General features: G+C 41.7%; 2 protein-coding genes across 4 annotated transcripts; one reads left to right on the top strand and one right to left on the bottom strand.

Annotated features, from left to right (window-relative positions):
* Nucleotides 1-636: 636 nt before the first annotated feature.
* LOC114479169 (alanine aminotransferase 2-like) lies at nucleotides 637-9,409 on the top strand. The gene is made up of 11 exons (XM_028472707.1): nucleotides 637-1,099; nucleotides 3,708-3,797; nucleotides 3,989-4,097; nucleotides 4,349-4,482; nucleotides 4,573-4,816; nucleotides 4,870-4,949; nucleotides 6,513-6,649; nucleotides 6,714-6,888; nucleotides 6,951-7,106; nucleotides 7,635-7,747; nucleotides 9,109-9,409. The coding sequence occupies exons 1-11, from the start codon at nucleotides 821-823 to the stop codon at nucleotides 9,197-9,199; spliced, it is 1,608 nt and encodes a 535-aa protein (XP_028328508.1). The 5' UTR covers nucleotides 637-820; the 3' UTR covers nucleotides 9,200-9,409.
* Nucleotides 9,410-12,206: 2,797 nt separating this feature from the next.
* On the bottom strand, nucleotides 12,207-17,482 carry LOC114479857 (phosphotriesterase-related protein-like). 3 transcript variants are annotated; one of them, XM_028473761.1, is made up of 5 exons: nucleotides 17,361-17,482; nucleotides 15,072-15,517; nucleotides 13,791-14,056; nucleotides 13,531-13,671; nucleotides 12,729-12,939 (listed from the first exon to the last, which is right to left on the bottom strand). In XM_028473761.1, exons 2-5 carry the CDS (start codon nucleotides 15,510-15,512, stop codon nucleotides 12,729-12,731), a joined length of 1,059 nt encoding a protein of 352 aa, XP_028329562.1. In that variant the 5' UTR covers nucleotides 15,513-15,517; nucleotides 17,361-17,482. The 3 variants fall into 3 exon arrangements, with proteins under 3 accessions (XP_028329564.1, XP_028329562.1, XP_028329565.1); XM_028473763.1 differs by lacking the exon at nucleotides 17,361-17,482 and having other exon boundaries at nucleotides 12,207-12,939; nucleotides 15,072-15,512; XM_028473764.1 differs by lacking the exon at nucleotides 17,361-17,482 and having other exon boundaries at nucleotides 14,902-15,214.
* Nucleotides 17,483-18,103: the final 621 nt, after the last annotated feature.

The following is an 18,103-nucleotide window of genomic DNA, read 5'->3' on the forward strand; positions in this document are numbered from 1 at the left end:
CTTCGTTAGTCTGACTTTGGTCTGAGTTTAGTTAGTCTGACTTTAGTTTGTCGAACATTAGTCAGAGTTTAGTTTGACTTAAGTTAGCCTGGCTTTGGTTTGAGTTTAGTTGGTTTGACCTTCATTAGTCTGACTTTGGTCAGAGTTTAGTTAGTTTGACTTAAATTAACCTGACTTTGGTTTAATTTGTACATTGCATTTCCGGAAACAAGAACCCGACGTGTCGTGTATGAACGTACAGTGTGAGCAGTCAGATCGTATCAGAGTGTCGGTCCGTACAGTGTGAGAACATGCATTGTGAGCTGCGCACATTCGGGCTCTGAGTTTGAGCTGGAACTGAGGGCAATGATTGAAAAAAATTGCACAGTGTATCCCAGCCTTAATACTTTAATTATTCTGACTTTGGTCAGAGTTTAATTAGTCTGACTTTTGTCTGATTTTAGTTAGTGTGACTTTAATTAGCCTGACTTTAGTTCGTCTAACTTTAGTTATTTTGAATTTGATTAGTCTGACTTTAGTTAGTCTGACTTATTTTTCATCACTTTAATGAGATCTGAGTGATGCATGTTCTACTTTCTGCGTGATGCTGGTGTTAAATGACGGTGTCGGTGTGTGAGTAGATAAGCTGCAGATTACTGTTACCATGTGAGCGCGCACTTGTTCCGCGCACACACGGTGAGTCGGTAGGAGAGTTACTATAAAACTACACACACTCAATCTCTCACACACTCAAACTCCACACACACAGAAACGCGCGCGCACACACTGAAAACATCAGATCAACCACGCACTCCGTGTTCCGGTGGTTCGCGGACCGACCATGTCCTCCTCTCGCAGCCCGCCGCTGAGACTGTTTCTCCGGACACTGACTCCCGTGTGTCCGCTATCCTCCTCCAGAGCTTGGTCCAGCCTGAGCGCGTCCCGCCGCGGGCTTCCCCGGGAGAAGCTGCCTGAGGCCGGGGAACAGGTGCCGGGGTCGGGGCCCCGGGCCAAGGTTCTAACCCTGGACACCATGAACCCCACCGTGAAGAAGGTCCAGTACGCAGTAAGGGGGCCCATCGTTCAGAGGGCTGTGGAGCTGGAGAGGGAGCTGTCTGAGGTCAGCCACTTTATTAGACACACATTAACACACAGCAGTGACACACACACACACACACACACAGTCCTTACAGAGACTCTCACACAAACATTGGGGGAAAATGTTTAAACCTTAAATAAGATACAACAGCATTGGGCCCTTCAAAATAAGAGCCCTGAACATCGTGTGTGTGCGCGCGTGCGTGTGTGTGTGTGCGTGTGATAGAGAGCGAGACTGCATCAGTCTAATAATGTTTGTGTGCTAATCCTGGTTATTATTACAACATTAATAATAATGTGTAGTAGTGTTGTTGTTGTATCTCCTGTCATTGACACTAAGAACTTCACATTGTGTTGTTTTACTGCATCAATCAATCAAAGTCCGCCACTTACTTATCGTCGTGTGTGTGTGTGGTGTGTGTGTGTGTGTGTGTGTGTGCGTGTGTGTGTGCGTGTGCGTGTGTGTGTCAGCGACTAATCAAAGTCCACCAGTTACTCATTTTCAGACTGTCCCAGTTTGTGTGTGTGTGACTCTGCAACAGTCTAATAGTGTTTGTGTGTTAATTCTGGTTAGTACAATAACATTATTATTATTAATAATAATTTGTGGTGTTGTTGTATATCCTGTCATTGACACTAAGAGCTTCACATTGTGTTGTTTTTCTGTGTGTGTGTGTGTGTGTGTGTGTGTGTGTGTGTGTGTGTGTGTGTGTGTGTGGTAATCCAAAACAAAGCTCCTGTTGTTCTCGGGGTTCAGAGCAGCTCAGTTAATGGTTTTGTGTTATAAACTACACACAGTATAAACTACACACACAGTGTGGGAGCATGGGCTCTTTGTGTTGTCCTAACCATTACCATGGTAACCGACACACAAAGAGACGTCTCTCCACACATTGACCTCAGAGAACGTGTGTGTGGCGTCTTCATCCAATCAGTGAAACTGTCTGTCATTGAGGACTGACTAGTTAGCAGCAGCTCACTGTGTGTGATGCTACAGTTAAACTGCTCCTCCTCCCTGCTCCACATCTGCGTAGCTGTCACCTGGAAACAGGAAGTGAGTCAGTCATCAGTTAGAATAGACACCAGATTGATCAGAACAGCAGTGCAGATGGGAATGTGTGTGCAGTCAGAGTGGTCAGCCTTAACCCTCACACACACACACACACACACACACAGGGTGTTATTCCTATCCTACTCTTTGATTGGCTGAGGCTCAGAGACGCCTCCTCGCAGCTGTGTTTTTAGGTTCCTTGTGTTCCTAAACTTTCAGCATGTGTCCAAACATCTGGTACGACCGTGTGCACATACATGCACCGTGTGTGCACGCTGTGTGTGCACGTACATGCACGGCGCTATGAGGCACAACTCAGCTGATAAACAGATGAAGTTACACTCGTGTCTGTTATAGATCATTTTCAACCATGTGCTTGAGTAACCACGCGCCACCATATTGGAGGATATACAAACAAACAAGACAACATCTGCTAACAGCATGTCTACTAATGTGTTCACTTTTGCAACATATTTCACCACCCTCGATGTCATAATTTATTCAGTACTAAATAATATGACTGAAATATCATGATTTGTTGAATATGCATGTCTCCTTATGCAGAACAGCTCAAATTACTTCACAAATTGTTGTGAGTACATTTTTTTATTCCTTGTTCAATAGTTTGCATAAAAGTTTTTAGAAAGCAATTTTGGTAAATATTTGTTTCGGTAACCAGTTACATTACTAGATAATTTACATGACATTTGGATAGTTGCCCCCTCACAGATTATGTCCGCAACCAACAGCAGCACAAAGGGTGGGCATTTTGCTAAAAAACAAAGTGTAAAAAGTGAACCACACGAGCTCAAAGCTCCGCGTTAGTTTGCGTATATCCACCAACATGGCCGAATTTCGTTTCGCAATTGTTATGCAAATCGGCTATGACGTCACGTGAAAACCATCTACAGCAGGTGTCACCAACATGGTGCCCGTGGGCACCAGGTAGCCCGCATGGACCATGTGAGGGGCCCTCAGGAGCTAGTCACCAATGAGCTCCATCTAAAATTTGATTTACTTTCCAGGATTCAAACTCACAAATATAAATGATATGAGATGTAGTTACTACGTAGTAAAGTTAAAAACTGCAGATAAAGTGATCTTTAAAAGTTAATTTTCACTGAAACATTGTAACAAATGTTTTTAAGTGTTGCGGATCTAGTGTATAGTTGTAGGTGGATTTTCTATAAATTTTTAGGTGGATTTTCTATAAATTTTTATGAAAATGAAACAATTGCATACATTCGGAGAAATAAAGTGTCAACATTTCCTACCTTTTAAGTTACTGCTAGCCTTCCTTGTTATTTTACTCTCTATTGAAAGTGAAACTGTGAAAATATAGTATTTAAGAAGTGCTTTTCTAATTGGTAGCCCTTGGGACCATGCAGTACCTATGAAGTAGCTCACAGTTTCAGAAAGGTTGGTGACCCCTGATCTACAGGCTCACAGGAAACTAATACTTCTGGTGTGCGTGTGCGTGCATGTGTCTTTCTTCTGTGTTTTTATTTCTCCATGTGTATAAAGTGTGTGTTGGACATGTGTGTGTGTTTAGTGTCTGTTAACGGTGTGTGTGTTTCAGGGGGTGAAGAAACCCTTCTCAGAGGTCATTAAAGCAAACATTGGTGATGCCCACGCCATGGGCCAGCAGCCAATCACCTTCTTCAGACAGGTGGGTGACTTCTCCCTCACAGGCTATGAAACACGCGGCTCATGGACCAGAGTCGGCCCGTCCACTTCCTCTCATTACGGTGTTGGAGAATTCACTGACGCTTTTATTTTGAAAAGATGGATTCATATCTGCTTCACATTCGTCTCTGTGCGTGTGTGTATTTCTCTGTCTGTGTGTGTGTGTGTGTGTAGGTCCTGGCTCTGTGCTCCTATCCTGAACTAATGAGTGACAGCTCATTTCCTGATGATGCAAAAAGCAGAGCCAATCGGATACTTAAGTCGTGTGGAGGTCACAGCATAGGTTAGTGTTACACTGATGATTCTCAAACTGGGGGGTGTGCCCCTTGGGAGGGGTTAGAACGGCCTTGCTGAATATTTATAATTTAAAATATAATATTATAAATGTGATCAAACATTTGATGTAAATTTTATCTTTTTTTTAATGAAGTGTCATATTTGTGTATCTCTGTGTGTGTGTGTGTGTGTAACTCTGACTGTGTGTATCTCTCTATGTGTGTGTGTGTGTATCTTTAAATGTGTGCGTGTGTGTAGGTGCCTATAGCTCCAGTCAGGGTATAGATGCTGTACGTGAGGACGTAGCTCGCTACATTGAGCGCAGAGATGGAGGCATTCCCTGTGACCCCGCCCACATCTACCTGACCACAGGAGCCAGTGACGGCATCATGGTACGCTCACCTTCATCATCATCATCATAAGAACCCACACAGACTCCTCCCACTGTTGGAAATAATGATGTGTATTTGTGTCTCACTCAGACGATGCTGAAGCTGCTAGTGTCTGGTGAAGGTTCGTCACGTAGTGGGGTGATGATCTCCATCCCTCAGTACCCACTCTACTCCGCTGCTCTGGCTGAACTGGGCGCTGTGCAGATTAATTACTACCTGAACGAGGAGCGCTGCTGGAGCATGGACCTGAGTGAGCTGCAGCGCTCCCTGGAGGAGGCTCGACGCCACTGCAACCCCCGAGCTCTGTGCATCATCAACCCCGGGAACCCCACAGGTACCCAATCACATCATCATCATCAGCGTCTCCATGATGACTCCTCTCCTCAGGTCAGGTCCAGAGTCGTCAGTGCATCGAGGACGTGATCCGGTTTGCAGCGAAGGAGCGACTCTTCCTGATGGCTGACGAGGTCAGACACACGACCCCATCCTATAATAACATCCTATAATAACATCCCATAAGAACATCTCATAATAACATCCCAAAAAAAATCTCATAACATCCCATAATGACATCTTATAATAACATTCCAAAAAAACATCTCCTAATAACATCTAATAATAGCATCCCATATTAAACGCTTCAACTAACCAAACATTCCCTGTCAGAGAGAAGCTGTTTTACGACGGTTGATCACAACACGCTTATTTAAGCCACGTGATTTCAGCCTGATACGTACGTGTTCAATGAAAGGGGTGGAGATTGCAGCGTCTGACCAATCACTACAATGGAGAAAACTGGCAGAGCGACCTTTTTTACAATGAGGAACAGCTTATGATCTTAAATAAATATAATGAATTTAAATACATGATGACAGCGAAGAGCAGCAGTGTAGCAGTCTAACGCTAACACCAGGTGGAGCTTTTATACTCGCTCAGATCTGATCCACTTCATAATTTGGTCCTGACCAGATTATGTGTTGCTTAAGTTTAAAATTGTGAATAATTAAAATCCGTAATTCAGATCAAAAACAACACTGTTGTTACAGAAAAGGCAGGAATGAAAGAACCCAGGCAGGAAGCTGCTGACACTGTTAATGTGTAAAAGCGTGATATTATTCACCATAATAATCAAATGAATGGGAGATCCCATTCATTGGATTAATATCATAAATAATGTCACGCTTTTACGCATTCACAGAGTCGGCTGATGAAGCCTGTGTCTCGATCCGTATGCGCGGACGGGTGAAGTCATATATTAATTAATTCTTTTATTACTTCACCCATCCGCGCATATGGATCAAGACACAGGCTTCGTCAGCTGACAGCTGACTCAGTCTATCAGATATTAATATATATCTTTCCTAAAGGATGTCATCTGCAAATTAAAGGATTGCATCAATGTCTAAATATTATCGCTCTCCTGTCAGCTGTCAGATCAGATCCACACAGTGACGTGTTCACACATCACCTTTTATTGGACAGCTCGCTTCCTAAGAGAAATGATTGGTCAGGAGGCGGGACTTTATCACTTGCTAAAATATTAGCCAGAGCAAAACCTGCTCCCGACCAGGCTAGTCGCTCAACCTTAGTTACCATGGTGACTTAGCTCCGTAAGACATTAGCCAGCTTTGTAGTCCAGCATACACTGATTAAATCCTGGAAGTTAGTGCGATAACAGATAATCTCGCTTCGTACCATAGATAACATCTCATAATAACATCCCATAATAACGTCCTATAACATCTCATAATAAAATTCCATAATAACATTTATAAAAACATCCCATAATAACATCTTATAACATCTCATAATAAAATTCTATAATAACAACCCATAATACCGTCCTGTAATAACACACAGCTGTAATAACATCCCATAATTACAGTGAGGCTCCGCCCCCTGCTGGTGTACCATAATAATAACAGGAGACTCCGCCCCCTGCAGGTGTACCATAATAGTAACAGTGAGGCTCCGCCCCCTGCAGGTGTACCATAATAATAATAACAACAGTGAGGCTCCACCCCCTGCAGGTGTACCAGGACAATGTGTACGCTGAGGGCTGTCACTTCCACTCGTTTAAGAAGGTTCTGTTTGAGATGGGTCCAGAGTTCTCAGAGACAGTGGAGCTGGTTTCCTTCCACTCTACCTCCAAGTGCTACATGGGAGAGTAAGTCCTCCTCAGGGGAGCTTACAGGTTCTCCTGCTGGTTCTGACCCATGCCGTGCTCTCAGGTGTGGGTTCCGTGGAGGTTTCATGGAGATCATCAACATGGACGAGGAGGTGAAGGTGGAGCTTAACAAGCTGCTGTCGGTCCGTCTGTGTCCTCCGGTTCCTGGACAGGCTATGATGGACCTGGTTGTGAACCCCCCTCAGCCTGGAGAACCCTCCTACCCCACCTTCATCAGGGTACGTTCCCCCTCCTCCTTCTCCTCCTTCTTATGATGATGTTGTCTCCTCTTCCTCCCTAGGAGCGTTCCACCACACTGGGCTCCCTGGCAGAGAAGGCCCGGCTCACAGAGCAGGTTCTGAACACGGTGGAGGGGATCAGCTGTAACCCTGTCCAGGGAGCCATGTACTCCTTCCCTAGGATCTTCATCCCTGAGGGCGCAGTCAGGGAGGCCACGGTACCTAGCTCCGCCCCTCATCCCTGGCACTGTAATACCACTATGTTCCACCAGAGGGAGGCACACCTTAGTGTAGGAGTCTGTGATTGTATATAGGAGCTTTATTCACTCACAGATCAGACAGGAAGTGACAGGAACGAACAGAGAGAAAAACACAGGGGAACAGGAAGTAATGCTAAGGAACAGGAAGCAAGAGGGAAAAAAACAGGGGAACAGAAAGTGACGGGAAAAAAAAGGAAGTGACAGGAAAGAACAGGAAGTAACACAAAGGAACAGGAAAAACACAGGAACAGCAAGTAACAGGAAGTAATGCGATGGAACAGGAAGCAACAGGAAAAAAACACAGGGAAACAGGAAGTGAAAGGAAGTAACAGGAAAAACATAATGGAACAGGAAATAAAAGGAACACAAAAGAACAGGAAAAAAACAGGGAAGGAAGGATAGGAAGGAACAAGCGAACGTGATCAGAAACCAAAGAAACAATCAAATTAAAACAGCAGTAATTCTAAAACGTGTGTGTGTGTGCAGGTCAAAGGTCAGCTTCCTGACATGTTCTACTGCTTGAGACTCCTGGAGGAAACTGGGATCTGTTTGGTTCCAGGAAGTGGCTTTGGACAAAAGGATGGGACGTACCACTTCAGGTGAGAAGGGGGGGCGCCTTGTTTATAAACACGTAACGAGTCTGAGAGAAGTTTATGACACTGTGCACCCAGATTCATTCATTTATTTAATGTGCTCACCAGTGTTGTGCTAGTTACTGAAATTATCATTAACAAAGTAACTCAGTTACTATTTTGATTACTTACACCAAAAAGTAATGCGGTACTGGAAAAAGTAACTTTTGAGTTACTTTGAATTAAAGAATGTATTATTTATTTTGGGTAATTTGTGTCCATACAGTTTCATATTAGTGATGTAATAATATAATAATCCACTGCTGATCAACTGCTATAAAACAACCATAAATGATGTGTATATAAAGCACAAAACAGCTGCTCCAAAATTAAAACAGTAATTTTTCAGCCTTAGCACAGTAATGTAAAGTAAGCTGTGAATATTCCAGGTGCACATTCTGCTGTTGACAATGCTTATAAAAATAAATGTGGAAAAACTAATTCACAGCTTTTTTCTCAGCTACACAATGCTAAACATATCAGGCTAATGAGCTGCTGTTAGCATTGACTCAGCAGCAGCGACAGGCTGCATATTCACAACAACATACCGTACAATAGTTTGTCTGACCTGTCCCTAAATAACAGTCACAGTCCGTTAAAATCCAGTCGCAGCGTTAGCTTAGCTTCACTGATGCATCTTTTGGAGACAAAAATGATGCGTGTATTTCCACTCTGAGAAGCTCACGCATTGACTCGCCATGATTGGCGCACGTGATGTAAACAGAAACATGCTGACAATGCTTCTTCTACTGTTTAACCGTGTTTGGCACAGCATCCCGCAAAAATATGTTGCACCACTGTAAACAGGAAGTACGCTACAGCTAGCAAAGTAACGGTAACGGCGTTATTTCTTTAGAAATATATTGCGTTACAGTACTAGTTACTGTCAAAAGTGACGTGTTACCGCCCAACACTGGTGCTCACATATCAGAGTTATAGATCCATGTGATATAGATGAGTCTGACCTTTGACGGGCGACCGTGGCTCAGGTGGTAGAGGGTCGTCTTCTGATCGAGAGGTTGGGGGTTCGATCCCAGTACTTGACTATGTGTCGAAGTGTCCTTGGGCAAGACACTGAACCCTAAGTTGCTCCCAGTGGTCAACAAGCACCTTGCATGGCAGTCCTGTCCCACTGGTGTGTGAATGTGAGAGTGATTGGGTGAATGAGCTGATATGTAAAGCGCTTTGAGACTGTTTCAGTGTGGGGATAAAGCGCTATATAAAATCAAGTCCATTTACCATTTGACCTTCACATTAAACACCTGAGTTTATGAAGAAACTCTAACTACACGAGCTGTGACATCATGGCTCTGTGACTCCGCCCACAGGATGACCATCCTTCCTCCCAAAGAGAAGCTGCAGATTCTTCTCTCTAAAGTTCAGGAGTTTCACCAAAGGTTCACCCTGCAGTTCTCCTGAAGCCACGCCCTTTTATAGGAGGACCAATCAGTGCCTTCCTTCATACCTGCTGCCTTCATCACCTGTGGAGGACTTTACTGTTAAATCTGGGAACAATCACACACACACACACATTGCCTGTAAATTACCAGTAGGTGTTGGTGTCCTGTGGGCGGAGCCTAACAGGGAGTGATCACATGACTGCGATTCAATAAAGTTTGTTTCTGTGATTCTTTTTTTATTTTTTATTCCTTGTCCTTTGCAAATTCTGTCTAAGGTCAACACTACAAGAAGTGCAATCTTTTTAACAAAGCAATGCATGTTTTGTTATTGCAATTAAATAAATGAATTTATTTTATTGCATAATTCAAACCATCACCAGCCCTCCCTAAGGAAGGGTAAGAAATACTTTATTAAAGGGAGGATGTAAAAAGAGAGGGCAGTGTAACACCTAGGTGAGGGGGCAACAAGGAGGAGAAACTCAAGGTGGGAAATGGAAAGGGTGTGGAAGAGTTGTTATTTTAAAGTGAGATGTGAAGTTGTAGTTGTGTTTATTGTGTTGTGTACTCAAGTCAGTCTGGTGACAAGTGTGAAGCTAAGGTATAATGGTGGTGGCTGTGGACAGAGGGAAGGAGTGAGTGGTAATACCTGAAACAGGTATTTTGGATCAACATGTCTAAGGTTAAGCCCAGTATGAGTTTCATCCCACAGCCCGAGGCGTGCCAGTGCATCTTAGACCAATGGATGTGCATGAACCGTTACTGTAAACAAAGCCAGGCCAGTAGAAAGAGCGGGGGCCGTGGAGCCCCAGGCCACCACCCCACAGCTGAGCAACCCCCCAGACGCCCCCAAAGATCCCAAGCCGAAAGGCAGCCACCGCTCCCCATATACACACCTGAGAAAGCCCCAAGGAGCCGAGGACCCCGCCACCGACCCCAACGCCCCCCGCCAACATCCACATCACATTACTAATTATGCGTAACTGTAATCCGTTAGTTATTTTTTAAATAGTTGGTAATCAGATTACAGTTTAAATGAGCAATATGTAGAATTTGCAAGCCATTTCTGCCACTACCAGTAGGCATTACGCCTTTGAGGCGTCTAGTCTGCTGGAAATTAAAAAGAAGAATAAACCTCCACTCTCAATGTGTCAACGGGACAAATACAAGTGTATAGTTATTTCAGAAGATAACATCTTCAAGTATTTCATCTCCAAGTGAACCAGTAAGTAACCCTGCTCCCAGCAGGCTGAGAAAAATGTCTTCACGGACAAGATGGCCTAGTTCAGGGACAGCTCTGCTGGAAATGGGCTTATACTCCACCCTAGCGGTGGAAAAAATGTACTACAGTTGGATATTTATTAATGTATATTTAACCATGTATAAGTGCCATTTCATGCGGCCTACATGTTCATGAATAATTCATGTTTATATATTAGTTTTGTATTTCATATTTTGCTAAAAGGAAATTATACATTTCATATGTAATATCTTGATTTAAAAACTTACACATTTGTGAGAATTGAGCTATTTACAAAGAAAGCAAGAATGCATGTTATTTTGGCATAAGAGGGCGCCGTTGAATTGTTATTGCCCACAAACAGGAAGTAGTTGTTTGATTTGACGAAGAAGAATAAAAACATGGCTGACGGAGTAACGTGGTCGTTTTACTGTGCTGCAACGAAACCAGCCTCAGTGTCAGTCATTTCCAGAAGAGGTTAAACTAAGAACCTTAGGAATTAAAGATTAGCCTCTACACTATGTAATCTAAACAAAAAAAATCACATATGGCATGACAGCTAAGGACATGTTTCTTAACACTCAAATTTTGATTTGAGGTTTTTCAGACATATTTAAAAGTTGAAAATTCACAATAATTCGACATATAGCCCCTTTAAATGGATTACCCGACGTCACGTCTCTGTCTCATGGGTTAATTATTTAACGGAAACACGACGTTCAAACAAATGGAATAAAAACCTATTTACGTCACTCATGATGTGTGAAGACAAGCAGCAGGAGGCGGAGCTAGAGCATGAACATCAGAAACACGGTATGAATGCATTTGTTTCAGGCTGTAATGGACGCTCATTAAACAGCAGCGAGAAGTTAGCACACTTGCAGGCTAATCATTGTGTCAGTGCCCAATTCTTTCATGGGCCTGATCATTTCAGATCATTTCAACGCATGCGCGAAACACGGCAATATCCGGTCGGCCTATTTCACGACAGTTGTGTACCATTTAAAAAAAAGTTTAAAACCCTGCTATTGTAAAAATAATTAGAAATGTATGTTTCGAGTGAATTCCGATTTATTTTGGTTTTTATTTATTTTCTGTTTGGTTTTTGATTGTCAATGTTGTGTATTGTTTTTCTCCATTGTTTTTTTTTTTTTAAATTAACAAATAAAAACGCCACAAAACAGTCACTTATTTACATGTGTACTATTAAAATATTTAACAAACATCGTATGGTCGGTTTACATTCAAATATCACATCCCAGGAGCTCTGTCAGAAAGAATGCGAGTGAAGGAAGTGACGTAGTCTCTGAAACGATCAGGCCCGCGGAAGGATTGGTTACGAACACGAATTAATTTTTTAAAAATTATTATTCTTTTTTTTTCTTTTCTTTTTTTAGTAAAACGACAATCTTAAGCAACTGTATTTCTGTACTCTCACTTTGTGAATCTAATTCAATTAAAATGCAGTAAAAAAAAAACTATATCTGAGCTCAAACATGATTAAGAACTTATTCTTGAAAGAAAATGTCTGGGGTTGCCATAAATTCTTGATATAAAAATGGGATCACAACCCAAAAAACGGTTGTGAAGCACTGCATAAATCCTGATTAATTCCACTCATTTGGAAAATGAGATTCTTTAAAATGTGTGTTATCACGCATTTATTCCATCATTATGATACAATACTTTGAATAAAAAGAAAGAAGTGATTGAAGGTCTGGTTCTTTGAGTGAAGTCAGGTAAAACATCCAGTGAAGAGAAGAACTTTTTAAATTAAGAACAGACGGAATTAAGATCAATTGGTTTATTAAAGATAAACATGATCAGGTCAAAGGTCACCAGGGGTCAAACTGTAATTAAAGAATATAATCTGGGATTATTGGAAGGTGAGCCAGCGTTTGTGATGATATAATCAGGGATTATTCAAACAGGATATATTACGGGATTATTGGAAGGTGATGTAATATGGGATTATTTGAAGGTCAGCCAGCATTTTGGATGATATAATCTGGGATTATTTAAAGATGAGCCAGCATTTATGCTGATATAAAATTAGATTATTTGAATGGGATATAATCTGATATCATATGAACGGAATGTCATCTGGTATCATTTGAATGTGAGCCAGTGTTTGGGATGATATAACCTGGGATTATTTGAACAGGATATAATTTGGAAATATTTGAAAGTGAGCCAATGTTTGGGATCATATAATATGGGATTATTTGAAGGTGATATTGGATTATTTAAAGGTGAGCCAATGTTTAGGATTATATAATATGGGATTGTTTGAAGGTGATATAATCTGGGGTTATTTGAAGGTGAGCCAGCGTTTGGGGTTATCCACAAGGATCTGGTGGACCTGCTCCTGGGTGAATCCTCGCTGCAGCATCTTGGGAACGATGTTGTTGAGGATGTGAGAATATCCGTGACCTCCGTACTTGGTGAGTCTGTTCTTTGTGTGAATGTCGTGAGCGATGAGCAGACGCTGCCCCAGACCCTCCTTCATCAGGAAGGACAGCCTGGAAAAAGACACATTTAATCTAACTCTGACATCACTCAGACAAACCTTTATTAAAAACAGATTCTCATAAAAAAAACACGAACTGTAAACAACATTGATTTGTTTACACTTTATTTATTTGTAGGATTATCTTTAAAGGTAAATTATAGTAAATAATGAGGATTTATTACTCAGGGGATCAATGCTCCACCCTGTGGTTTGAGGTGGTACTACACCATTACCTGGTGTAATTACTCATTCCTCTTTATAATCTGAGTGATAATATCTCTGTTAAATGTTATATGTCAAATTTTGATTCTTCCAGTGAATTTGCATATTAGCTAAATATTTAGTTTCACTTGTTACATTTAAATTTAACATTTTTCATTTTAATTTAAGATTTACAATTAACATTTATAGTTCAATGTAATATTTAGATTTAATGTTTGGATTTAACATTGACGTTATATTTTAACGAGAAAAAAAATCACATTGCTGTAAATATGGTCAAAAGTAACATAAAAAATAGTGTGTGTGTGTGTGTGTGTGTGTGTGTGCGTGTGTGTGTGTGTGTGTGCGTGTGTTGTGTGCGTGCGTGTGTGTTACTAACGTGTGTATCCTCTGGCTGTCACTGGGCATGTCCACGCTCAGATCAAAGTGATAATTCAACATTTCCGTCCCAAACAAATCAAACTCCAGGAAACTCCCCAACTCTGAGAACTCTAGAAGGTCACACTCTGCAAATATGGTCCTGATAAACACACACACACACACACATCAATCACATTATTAATTAACATTAACATTGATTAAATCTATAAATAAATGATTCAAGTACACACAGTGTTGTATTTAGTGTGTGTGTGTTACCTGTCCAGGTGTGACATCACCGTCTTGGCTGCGTCCCCCCCCTCCTCCTGCAGTACTCTCAGGGCGTGGGCGGGGGCCAAGGGGTTCCTCCCAGGGTGGATGATGATTGGACAGCCCAGCTGCTGCTGAGCAGAGGCCGCCGCCCTCAGCACACGCACCTCGCTCTCTGTGATTGGCCAGCTGCAGCCCAACTCTCCAATCACACCGCAGCGCACGTCTGTGCCATCAGCACCAACCAGGAGCTCAGAAAGCAGGACCTCAGTCAGCTGACCAATCACAGGGCAGCACCAGCAGTAACAACCAATCACAGAGCAGGAAGGTCAGTGACAACCAATCACAGGGCAGCACCAGCAGTAACAACCAATCACAGAGCAGGATGGTCAGTAACTACCAATCATAGGGCAGCACCGTCAGTCAGCTGACCAATCAGAGATCAAACATTATTAAAACCTTGGTGAGTTCGATCACTATCTCAGCATTAGTTAGTTGGTTAACTAGTTAGCTGGTTAGCATTAGTTGGCTAGTTAGTATTGGTAAGCTGGTTAGCTAGTTAGCATTAGTTAGCTGATTAACTAGTTAGCTGGTTAGCATTAGCTAGCTAGTTAGCATTAATGAACTCCTACCTGCTCCACACTGCTGTTCCTTGTGTGCTCAGAGTGCATGGTTAGCATCAGTTAACTAGTTAGCATTAGTTAGCTCCTACCTGCTCCACACTGCTGTTCCTGGTGTGCTCAGAGTGCATGGTTAGCAATAGTTAGCTAATTAGCATTAGTTAACTCCTACCTGCTCCACATTACTGTTCCTGGTGTGCTCTGATTGTGTGGTTAGTATTAGTTCTCTGGTTTGCATTAGTTAGCTAGTTAGCTCCTAACTGCTCCACATTGCTGTTCCTGGTGTGCTCCGAGTGTGTGGTTAGCATTAATTAGCTAGTTAGCATTAGTTAGCTCCTACCTGCTCAACGCTGCTGTTCCTGGTGTGCTCAGCGATTCCGGTTAGCATTAGTTAGCTTCTACCTGCTTCATGCTGCTGTTCCTGGTGTGCTCTGAGTTTGTGGTTAGCATTAGTTAGCTAGTTAGCATTAGCTAGCTAGTTACCATTAGTTAGCTCCTACCTGCTCCACGCTGCTGTTCCTGTTGTGTTCAGAGATTGTGGTTAGCATTAGTTAGCATTAGTTAGCTCCTACCAGATCCACGCTGCTTTTCCTTGTGTGCTCTGAGTTTGTGGTTAGCATTAGTTAGCTAGTTAGCATTAGTTAGTTAGTAGGCATTAGTTAGCTCCTACCTGCTCCACGCTGCTGTTCCTGGTGTGCTCAGAGTGCGTGGCGTCTACATAGAATCCTGCTCCTGCAATCACGTGCACGCCTGTGTCCACTGACAGCTGTCTGAGCGTGTGCACGTCACGCTGGATTCCTGTGGTGGTGTTCTCTACCACGCAACCGCCCCCCGCTCTCCTGAAGGCATGCAACTCCTCGCGCACAGCGTCTGTCTCCTGCAGCAGTTGCAGGTTCTCCTGGCTGCTGTAGGGGTTCTGTCGGAGCCAGTGGGCGTTCTCCAGCCTAAACGGGTTCTTCAGCGCCGCCGCCGCTACCGCATCGTCGTTTGACGGGGGAACGTAGCAGCAGTCGTAGCTCATGGTCAGGTGTTCATGAGTCAAAGTCTGACCCAGAATGTTTGGATCCACCAGACCCAGAACCGTCTGGACACGCCCACTCAGAGACGACATGACACCTGCACACGCGCACACACACACACGCACACACTGTTCATTTATTTATTGATCCTTGGTTTAAGGTCAAAAGTGACCAAAAAATGGGGAAAAGGTGGTGAAATGGGATTTTAAAAAACACAGAAATTGATTAAAATTGCAAATTTAGAGTGGTCAAAAACGGGACGAAAAAATTGTAAAAAGGTTTCAAAGTGTCAATATCAGAACAATTCGTTTAAACGGGCAAATAATGGGCATGACAAATGGTGAACGTGGTTACATTGGCAAAAAGAATTATGAAATATGGTGAAAAGAGGTTAAAAGTGACAATAATGGGTCAACATATGTGACATTATGTGGAAAAGTGATGGAAAGGGCTTATAAGTGCTGAAAATGTCTTGAAAGTGGAAAACATGTGCAGAAAAGGGACTGAAATTGTAGCAAAATGCATTAAAAGGAGCAAAAATATGACAAGAAAAAGTGATGAAAATTGGTTAAAATATGGTGAGTTTGGTGTAGTTGCAGAAAAAGGGTAAAAATAAGCAACAATGGGCTCAAACTGTTTAAAAAATATTCTTAGTTTTTTAAAGGCATCTGGGGATCCCCTCCCAGTGTCTCGTGACCCCAAATGGAGTCCTGACCTCAAGGTTTAGAACCACTTGTCTAGATGACATCACTCTATGTGTCAGATTACGACCCTGATGTTGAAGGTTCTTTGTACGTTTCTCATGGAAAAGATGGACTAAAAGTATCAGTGAATAACAGAGTTAATAGTTAACAGTTGTTGTGCAACCTGAACTCTGTGTATATCATTCTTTATTAAAGCCTTTGAACTTGTTCCTTTGATGATTTAATGGATCGTCTGTAACCGTCCTGGGAAAAACAAGACAGTTCTTCAGCTAGAAAGCATTATGTGTATATATGTATATATATATATATATATATATGATACTGGTACAACCCTATTTTACATACTGCATTGAGATTTGGGTAAATACACATGAAAACAACCTCCAAACAATAAATACCATTAAGACTCATTAATAAAGTTGGTTTTAGAGACCACACCTAAGCTTTTGTTTAAAACTACAAACTCTGAAACTTCACCATCGGATCTAGTTTAAAACGGCTCACGTGCTTTTCAAAGGGAACTGAACTTAAAAAGGTTCAGATTAGAACTACATTACATTATGAAAACGTGTCAACTGCAGGTGTTAAATTATGGAGTAGTTTATCAGAATAAATAAAAGGCAGTAAAAACATAAGCAACTTTTAAAAAAAATATACACAAAACAGATTTTAAACGAAGTCAAAGCTGAGGAGCAGCATGTTGACCCAGGGCAGTAATAAATGTATAAATATAGGTGAAGTACCCACCTTTATTAATATAAATATTATTGTGTTCATATGTATATAGGTAGCTTATATTATAATTATAGTGTTTAATATGACTGTATGTACATTGTTTATTTATATATGTGTGTGTGTATTACCATATATGTATAGGTGTATATATGTGTAGCATTTATAAGTATCTCATAGACAAATTGGGAAAAATGTGATAAAACTTTATTGTTTTTTACTGTAAAGAACAAGTGATAAAAGTCAGCTCTGACATCATTAAAGCTCAGACTGATTAATAATCAGTCTGAGCTCAGGTCTATCAGCTAATTATTGATCAGTCTGAGCTTCCTCTGATGCCCAGTGGGGGGCGCTGTTGTTCAGTTTACACATTATTTACCTCAGCTCAGACTCAGAATTAAACATTAACAGTGTTTGTTAGTTATTGTTAGTACTAAGTGCAAAGTGATCAACAACAAAGTGATCGATAACAAAGTGATCAATAAATGTGAAGTGAACACTGACCTGTGTGAGTCTGACGGAGCAACACACTGCTGTGCACGAGGATTATAGAGAAGATCTGACCTGTTACCGCGAGAATCTACGAGACCACACACACACACACGCTCTTTGCTCCTGTAAACAGTGTCTGTGTGTGTGTGTGTGTGGGGGGGGGGGGGGGGGGGGGGATGTAAAGGTTAATCTAAGATTTCGTTTGTGTGTGTGTGTGTGTGTGTGTGTGTGTGTGTGTGCGTGTGTGTGTGTGTGTGTGAACATTTGATAATAGGGTGTAATCAATCAGTGTAACCACAGCTGATCAAAGACATTGATTTAATTAATGTCCCCACGAGGACACACACGCGCACATGTATAGACATTTTTTTGCTTTTCTGTGTAAATCCTAGTTTTAATGACTGAACGAAAAAAATACTTCAGTCTAAAAAAATTCTGAATTTTTTTACCAATTGTTCTGTGATTATTATATATTCACACTGTAAATGTTTAGTTTGCTCTGATGAAAACTTTTTGAGATATGGAGAATTTAGTGAGGGGGGTGTGTCTTTATTTTTCTTACATTTTTAGCTTCCAATATCTCAGGAACTACATCACATAGAAAAGATAAATGTGGTACAGTAATACAGCTCCACCTACTCTCTCAGAATATACAGAAAGATCTGTTATACATCCTATCTGATGGACATACCAGCTCCTCAAAAAAGTGAGTGTGTGTTTGGGTCTGGAACATGTTAACAACTTAGCATATGTCT

This window comes from Gouania willdenowi, chromosome 17 (genome assembly GCF_900634775.1).
Source record: "Gouania willdenowi chromosome 17, fGouWil2.1, whole genome shotgun sequence".
NCBI classification, from domain to species: Eukaryota; Metazoa; Chordata; class Actinopteri; order Blenniiformes; family Gobiesocidae; genus Gouania; species Gouania willdenowi.

Bases quoted from the DNA above. Each gene is read 5' to 3' on its own strand.
- LOC114479857 (XM_028473763.1), bottom strand. From the start codon at position 15,512: ATGTCGTCTCTGAGTGGGCGTGTCCAGACGGTTCTGGGTCTGGTGGAT. The intron at 14,057-15,071 runs GTAGGAGCTAAC...GTGATTGGTCAG, and splicing joins GGAACAGCAGCGTGGAGCAG to CTGACTGAGGTCCTGCTTTC. The intron at 12,940-13,530 runs GTTAGTAACACA...GTCTTTTTCCAG, and splicing joins GACAGCCAGAGGATACACAC to GCTGTCCTTCCTGATGAAGG.
- LOC114479169 (XM_028472707.1), top strand. From the start codon at position 821: ATGTCCTCCTCTCGCAGCCCGCCGCTGAGACTGTTTCTCCGGACACTG. The intron at 6,650-6,713 runs GTAAGTCCTCCT...CCGTGCTCTCAG, and splicing joins TCCAAGTGCTACATGGGAGA to GTGTGGGTTCCGTGGAGGTT. The intron at 6,889-6,950 runs GTACGTTCCCCC...CTTCCTCCCTAG, and splicing joins CCTACCCCACCTTCATCAGG to GAGCGTTCCACCACACTGGG.